General features: G+C 38.6%; 1 protein-coding gene across 1 annotated transcript; it reads right to left on the bottom strand.

Moving 5' to 3' along the window:
* Positions 1-2,091: 2,091 nt before the first annotated feature.
* LOC117442488 (MAGE-like protein 2) lies at positions 2,092-5,997 on the bottom strand. The gene is made up of 4 exons (XM_071202434.1): positions 5,831-5,997; positions 3,636-4,040; positions 3,305-3,350; positions 2,092-2,222 (listed from the first exon to the last, which is right to left on the bottom strand). The coding sequence occupies exons 1-2, from the start codon at positions 5,910-5,912 to the stop codon at positions 3,637-3,639; spliced, it is 486 nt and encodes a 161-aa protein (XP_071058535.1). The 5' UTR covers positions 5,913-5,997; the 3' UTR covers positions 2,092-2,222; positions 3,305-3,350; position 3,636.
* Between the last annotated feature and the right edge of the window lie 2,578 nt (positions 5,998-8,575).

Here is an 8,575-nt window from a genome sequence, read left to right as displayed (position 1 = left end):
TAAAAAGGTCAGAGATGAAGAACTTTGGTCGCAGGTTCCTCAACAGTGCATTACAAGACATCTATCGATATGTGTGTATACCTCCACCATTAAACTGTCATATTCTGCACATTTCTTATTATATCTACATACATCTTATAAGAGTATACTACATATGTATAATATCAGTTAAAATAAGTGCTTCAACTTAGTTAACATTGCAGGAAAGTTGATTGTCAAGTTCCAAAACAAACTATGCAATATATTAAACGTTAAGCACTTTGTCAGACTTAATATTGGTCTGTAGATACCCCCAAAGCTTTTTTCTTATTTAAAAGAAGACCTTAATTTAAAGTAATCTTTAATGTTTAAATGAAGCCTATTTAGTTTGTCTGTTTTGCACATCCTCCTATTAATATCTTTGGATGTCCGGCACTAAACTGTTTTATTGTAGAGATCACAACAGTATCTTCTTGATATTTTCATCTATATTTATATGATTGACCTTCTACTTTCCCCCTATGTATGTACTCTTAATATTTGTATGTTTCATGAAATAGAACATAATTCAACAAACAAATTCAATAACGTGCTTTAACCACTAGCGGTACGGGTTAAAAAAAACTGTCAACTTTAAAGTGTTAACAAGACAAATTATACTGCTGTTTCCAGTTTAGTTTATGATGGATGTATTTTGTTATCGACACATATATTGTTTTGATATTTGTGACACCAATCTTCGGAAAAAGTGTGTTTGGTATCTGAAATAAATTAGGGTTATGCAGGTAGCGGAGAGTGGACCGGCTCCGTTTCTACGGCAACGGTGGTTGAGGATCATGGGTAATCTAGCCTTCCGCTGTCCAAAAAGACCACAAAAAAACGAGTAAAAAACATTTGAAGTCCCTGTACTGATATTTAGAAGTTATCTACTGGCACTTCAGTATAGCTTAGTTAACTGGAGAAAGAATAATAACACTACATTCCTCCCATCAAACACCGCATTGACTTTAAAATATCACTTTTCACTTTCAAAGCCCTCAACAACCTTGCCCCCCCCGTCGCCTCAGATGTTAGCTGAAGCTAACCTACTGCAGCCCATCAGGACAAAGCTCCAGACCTAGGGTGACAGGGCCTTCGCAGCAGCCTCCCCCACTCCCTCTCCAGCCACGTCAGATCCGTCAACATCATTCAAACAATCTCTCAAAACTCACCTGTTCACTCTTGCCTTCAACTCCTAATCAACTCCTTATTACACCTAGTTTAGCACTTTCTACTTTTGTTGTTATTTTTGTTTTACTTGCTTGTAAGCGCTTTGAGTACCAGGAGAAGCACTTTATAAATGTAATGTATTATTAAATTAAAATAGCCTACAAACAGTGTATTCTCAAAGGATTGAAGCATTGGCTACTTATTTCTTGATATGTTGTGCATTAAGCATTCTGTTATTAATGTTTTCAATAATGTACTATCAACTCAAGGACCGTTTGTGGGCTGCTTCTGTGTATTTCAATCAGGAGAGACTTCATTTTGTTTAAAGAACATTTATTGACACATGCCATACGTTAAATGTTAAGTCTTCGGCGATTAGACCCCGATCATGAAATGGTATATCTAAAGGGGGAAATGCAGCTGTGAGCATATAGGGAACCCCTCCGGGGTCTAGCCACTGGTGGTGATGCTGAAGATCTGGATTTGATGAGGAGATGGGATGAAGAGGGGGTGTGATGAGGTCTTTGGATTAGCTCTCCTGGCACTGGATGTGATGAAAGGAGGTGGATGAGGAGGAGGCGGGCGGAAGCATGAACACCTGAAATCACAGCTGACTGCCATTTTAAAGTTTGGCTGCAGCACAGTGATTGGCTGCTGGAGAATGATGTGAATGTAATATGTTAAAGAAGAGAACGCCTGTGATGAGCTGATTATATGCAGCTACGGAGTGAATATATATATACAGTATATATATGATATATATTATATATACCCCGTCTTCCTGAAAGAATTTGCGCTTAGCTTCATTTGACATCAATATGCAATTCACCTGTGAAATTAATTGCCAGTGGCCATAAAACAATGCATACAGGGATCCTTCAAGTCAAAACAATGTTAAGTCTGTTGCAGTTGTTAAACTGTTGCACTTTATTAATTCCATACAAACACCAAAACATTTATTGTTTTGTTTGGCAATGGGATTTGCATGGGGTGGGAATCAGGCTGCTTGCCAGGATGGAGGCCAGGACATACCACTGAGAAAGAAATAAAAATAAAGGGAGGGTGAAGAAGAATTAGTGAGCAGTAATACACATTCAATTGATTTTCATTAGGCTACTGTAACATTTGTATACTGTTTTATAAACGTTTGAAGACAAGTGCAGTGTTGTATGAAGTATTTGGTATTCCACTGTATGGATGCAGCGATTAACCAATGTCACTTTTAACAGTTCAGCTACACTGAGTGTTTTTGTTCTCACTCTCTAAAAAACTACATTATGGTATGTTAAGGTTCATTACAGCAACTGTTGCTCATTGAAAAATATGGAAAACGGGTTAATCGTGTTAACAAAGGTAAATAGGCACAGTAGCTGAAAATGCCAAAATGTTGTGGAAAAATCCTATAAAGCCTCTAATTATAAGTACACATTCATCCATCCTTAGTGTAATAGTTGTAAAACCCAAAGGTGATGTTTCCTCAGACTATTATCATAGCATCAAAATGTAAAATCATTGCATCCCTAGAGCCTTACAGCACAACATTTCAAGTGAATAATAACTCCTCCAACAGGCACATTGTATTCTAAGATAAGGGATAAAATAGCATTTGATAGATAACAAACAGTCTATAGATCCCCTTGGGGAAATTATATCACGATGCGTTTGTTACGTTACAATTTTATCTGCCCAATAATAGGCTACCGATATATTTCCCTTTGTCCTAGTTTACGGTTTCACCACTTGATTGTCATCACTGTTGTTAATTTACACTATCTGAAGATGAATGTCTAATCATAATTCTTTGTCCTAGTTCCTTTACATTTATGTTGTTGTTTGGTGATTATTTACTAATACTTTAGTAAGTGTGGACTTAACGCCAGAGTAGCTAACGTGAACCTGGTGTCTCTGTGGTGTCATCAAAAAAATAAACTACCTAGTTTCAATTTATCGTTTAGTGTGGACTTTGCACATTTAAAATAACTTGTGTATAGCTGGTGCTACAGACAGCAGAACTTTTTGCATTTTTCTTTAACAAATGCCACCTAAGATAATGGCATGCCAACAATTACCACAAATGTACACATAGATGTAATTGTACAAAAGCCAATTAACATACCAAATGGTGCGGACAGGGAACACCTCGAGATGGTTGTGAGAGCAATCTGTAATTGTATGGAATACATTATTTGCACAAATGTGCAGAACAGGTAAAGTACGTTTTGTATAGGGCTCATCTCAGAATGCACAAACATGTCCACTGTGTGACATAAGCACATTTAGTGTTTCCTACTGAGCAATCACAGAAGTTTAAGAGTCTACACATGCTTTTATTCAGAAGCTTAGCTTCTCTGCCATTCCTTCGGGATGTTGCTGTGTCTGCTCATGGACTGATTACATCTTACATTGCTTGCTACTGAGTGGATATGTTTTAGTCTTATATTCATTACACTAGTACTTGGGGTCTGCCTGGTTTGGTGGTGAGTGGGTGCTGGGAGCCTGGTTTGGTGGTGGGTGGGTGCTGGGAGCCTGGTTTGGTGGTGGGTGGGTGCTGGGAGCCTGGTTTGGTGGTGGGTGGGTGATGGGAGCCTGGTTTGGTGGTGGGTGGGTGCTGGGAGCCTGGTTTGGTGGTGGGTGGGTGCTGGGAGCCTGGTTTGGTGGTGGGTGGGTGATGGGAGCCTGGTTTGGTGGTGGATCTGCTGTTTCCTGTGGTTGCTGGTTATGGGTGATGGGTGATGGATCACATGGCACCAAATTTAAGATGTAGCTTCCATCGGGCAGTTGGTTGGGTGGGTCTTGGGGTGGTGTTGGTGTGTCAGGGTGCTCCTCTTGGTCTGGGTTGAGTCGTGTCCAACCTACAAAGGGTTTGTAGTACAAATCTGTTTAAAAGCCCACATATTTATTTATTAAGTATAATACCATAAATGTTGCATTGGTCATTCTGTTCATATATAATATATTTATATACATATCCACATCTGTTTATACAACCTTTTCATTCATGCCTCCCCATATTAGTATTTCATTTTACTTTCTGTTTTATCTTATTCTATTTTATACGTATATATTTGACTTATTCCTGCATGTAAGTTTTGCATCTACGTTGTTGGACTAGTTTCTTCTTGCACTATTTTATTTCTTCTTGCACTATTTTATTTCTTCTTGTACTATTTGTATGCTGCATTGTTGGAGGAGCCTGGGAGTTAAGATTGTCATTGCCAACAACTACGCTGTAGCTGTGCATATGACAATAACACCTTTGAACATTGAATGTTCGAAAACAGGAACATGGAATACACACATACATTATAAAATATGAAATTAGGCCAATGTGAAAAACATGCAAACAAAGGCAACCCTAATCAACCTAAACTGTAAAAAAAAGATTGATTGAGTATGATGTCACCCACAGGTATCTGCTTGGCATCAGGGCAGAGCAGCCAGAGCAGCTGAGGGTTGTCCACAGAGCCACTGCTCAGCGCAATTTATTTGAAGAAGATACCATTTGTTCTGACTATGTGACTGTGACTCTGATTGTGGTGGAGGAGGTCCCAGAACATTTGTCCCCTCTTAATTCTTACATTCAGGGCGTCCTAGCAGTGCCAGTGGTCCACCATGCAGCATTACGAGTATCATACAGTAATTAAATGTTTACAGCAATCAATGATCGCTTCAATATTTGCAAAAGTTAATGGTATCCCCCACACTGGGTTATCATTGGAAAATGGAAGTTTGATAAGTGAACAAAATGTATTTATTTAATTTTTGGCCAGCAATATAATTAGGACTCATATGTGAGATTGTGCGAGAGCTGTCACTGGCTTTACTTCTAGACTTTGCTATCCAAATGTGTAGGTGGGGAAGATGTGCTGGGTGAGGTCACTTGAGAAGACGTGTGTGGGGGCCGCAGTGTCTTCAGCGCGCTCTTTGTGCACCACAGAACGCATTGGAGACACAGTCTGGTACTTGCATCTGTTCTGCTATTGTTTACTGCTATTTCATGTTATCTTGGATTTTTGTCATCAGCTGTGGTGCGCTCCACAACTGACCATGAGTGTCAGTACTATACTGTTTCAACCATCTCCTCTGCGCTCCGATGGGGAATGTGATGGCGAGACAGTGCTGATGAAATACAAAGTGGAATTTTATTTGAGATTTGAGTTGGCTTACTTCTTTTACAATTGAAAGATGCTTATGGAATTAGTTATGGCTCACAAGCATATGCACAAATAACACTGATGGTTTGAATGTAGGATCTTTAAGAAACGTGTGATAGTAACTGAAATTAAATATGTGAGAGGCTTTATTATATGTATAATGATGCTTATAACATGTATTTCTACAATCTGGCTTCAATTCACCACCTTACCATCTGCATAGACAGTTTCCCCTGTCACCATAATCTTCTGTAAACATTTTTCAAAATATAGATTACAACTTTTGCATGGGAAGTGGCATACACCTCTTTCAAGCCCTGTTGTGTGCATACATAACAGTTATACATGAGACCCCAGCTTTTTAAAAGGACTCTTTGTTGCTTGCTTTGAAATAAACAGGACAAATCAACACCACACATTGTATAACAGATAGTTAATATATGCAAGAGTGACTCGTGCAGATGGTTATTAAATAAATGCAATCTCACCTGCAACCATCAGTTTATAGATGGCCTCCACATTGTCGAGGCATGTCTTGGCTGATGTGCTCAGCTGGGCATGCATGGGCATCAAAACCTTTGTTTTATATGCCCGTGGCACCCGCTTGGTAGGGGGATACGCCAGCAGCAGCAGGGGCTTCAAGCCAAGGGCATGTAACTTTCCAGCTGGGAAAATAATTGTTGAGAGGTCGAGAGATTAATTAGATAAATACACAAAACTGTTGTTTACATTTGAATTTATCTGCAAGCTTGCCCTGAAGTAGCATCAAAATAAATCATCTACACTAATATCCTGACATCATAATAAAAACAATGATTTGTTCATAATGTTTTGTTGGATATATTTGGGATTTTTAACTTATGAGACACTTCCTAAACTTCATACACATAATAGTTAATTTTGTTTGAAAATCATTAATCATGAATTATATTCTCATTAATGATACAATTAATAATGTGGATGTGAAGCAATACCAGTTAATTTATAATCCTCTGTCAAAGTAATAAAACTACTTTTCACACTTTTGGTGAATGAGATAATTCTGTAAACTACATACCAGAAGGGCGGCGTCATCAAGAACGTGGGACATTATTCTGTTTTTAGTCTTGGATGACAACCACTGCTTCTGCTGGCTTTGGAATTTGTCCATTTTCTTTTTTAGTCTCACATTTTTTGGCTGTGGATGTTCACAGAGTGGGCAGATTTGATTTCCACAGTAAATTTGTTCATTACAATTTGGGCAGGTCTTTTTTTGTGACCCTCCAGCCATTTGTAGGAGTGAGAGAAAGACAGGAGAGTGATTAACAGACAAAGTGACCGAGTGATTAAAAGAGAAAGTGAGAGAGTGATTAAAAGAGAAAGTGAGAGAGTGATTAAAAGAGAAAGTGAGAGAAAGAGTGGCTCTTAAAAGTGCCGTTGGTTGTATATGTGTGTGTGTGTGTGTGTGTGTGTGTGTGTGTGTGTGTGTGTGTGTGTGTGTGTGTGTGTGTGTGTGTGTGTGTGTGTGTGTGTGTGTGTGTGGATATGTGTGTGTTGGTGATATTAAGTGTTGTAATGACGCTGAAAAACATGATTAGGATTATTTAGAATAACAGTAACATCTGTGTAATACTCTATGCAATAATAATTAATCTGTGCATTACTCTATATGCAATAATAATTAATCTGTGCATTACTCTATATGCAATAATAATTAATCTGAGCAATACTCTGGCATACATTATGCATTTATACTGTGCATATTGTTATATTATGCACTTGTTTTTCTTATATCTTCTACTATATATTTAAATTCTACAATGTAACAATCCCAATTTCCCATGAAGTATTTCTGATTCAGAGTGGGACATTGGGTGGCCAGTCAAATCCTCTGGAAAAACTCCAGTTCCACATTTTTGTTCCACTCCATCGCCGATGCATTAGCCACTATTAAAACTCTGTGTTGAACACTGTCTGTACAACACATGTGCAAATACATAAATGTAAACATATTTTTCAAGGACGCACTTCCACTATCCAACTGTGCCGGTGACAGCTAATGTAATTTAGCTGTATAAACTATAAATGCTATCCAGCTAAAAACGTTGACCGGAAGGCCGGAGGCTAGCTGAACGTTGCCGCTAGTTGGCCTATTGTAAAAGCTAAACACACTCCAAAACTCAAACTAATATCCAGGAATGAAACGCTATAGAGACTGTGCTACAGTGGAATAAATAAAAGCAATATTATTTCGTGTTTTAAAGAAATAAACTCCCCTTGTTTTAGATACTTACTGTAGTCCGTTGTCAGATGAAATCGGATGAAAGTGAGGTGATTGTGGGTAAAGTGGCTACGTCACGTTGCCGTCAAGCGCGACGTAACGTTGCCGGGGTAACTACGGAATCTTCTTCTGGTTTATTGTTGTTATAATAAAAATGATTATTATTACTATTAAACAAAAAGCATTTCAAATACAGTCAGTAGCCAGTGGGGGGAGTTGTTTTCACCATCATTATATATGTTTTAAATGACTAATATTGGCCTACAATACCCCTTTATTGATCACATAGGAATGTAATTGTCTTTTAAATAACGTAAACTAAAGGGAACAATCTATTTGACACAGCTGAAGCTCAACAATTATTATGAATACAAATAAAATAAAAGAAGCCTCCCGTGAGTTACTACAGGCTATACAGTAGATTTAAAAAACGTTGTATAGAATAAAAGCTCACTGCGGGACGTTGTAGAAATGCGTGTGTGCACCACGACAAAAGAGCCTCATTCACTTTACATTGGGGTTTTTTGCGTGGTGCCGACACGCAAATGTAACAAAGTTCGTGACTCGTGGTGTTAAGAAGTCGTGGTGGAGTCACGCATTCTGGTGAGATCAGGTTGGATATAGGAGATCACCCGTCCCAGTGGATGAAGAAACACACTCCTCAATGTCAGTCTTGGTACTTTATTGACAAAGATGACGACACCCTGAAACAGAGCAATGCCGCAGGATAAGCTGACAAAGTATTACATACATGCATGTCATGACCAATACACATATATTAAATTACATATATTAAAGACACACTAAACAGTAGTGGAAACAGTCTTACATGAGTGAGTGGATGAATGTCTCAACTCGAGGCGGAGTGAATGAACAACATGTGAACTAAAATGGCCGCTAAGCACTACCGGGTCAAAGCACGGCATATCCGGGCAGCGACAGCAGTGACGCTGCCCTCTTGTGGCCGGCGATA

This window comes from Pseudochaenichthys georgianus, unplaced genomic scaffold (genome assembly GCF_902827115.2).
Source record: "Pseudochaenichthys georgianus unplaced genomic scaffold, fPseGeo1.2 scaffold_437_arrow_ctg1, whole genome shotgun sequence".
NCBI lineage: Eukaryota > Metazoa > Chordata > Actinopteri > Perciformes > Channichthyidae > Pseudochaenichthys > Pseudochaenichthys georgianus.
The sequence above is the reverse complement of the archived record's forward strand: the minus strand, read 5'-3'. Positions and strand labels throughout refer to the sequence as shown.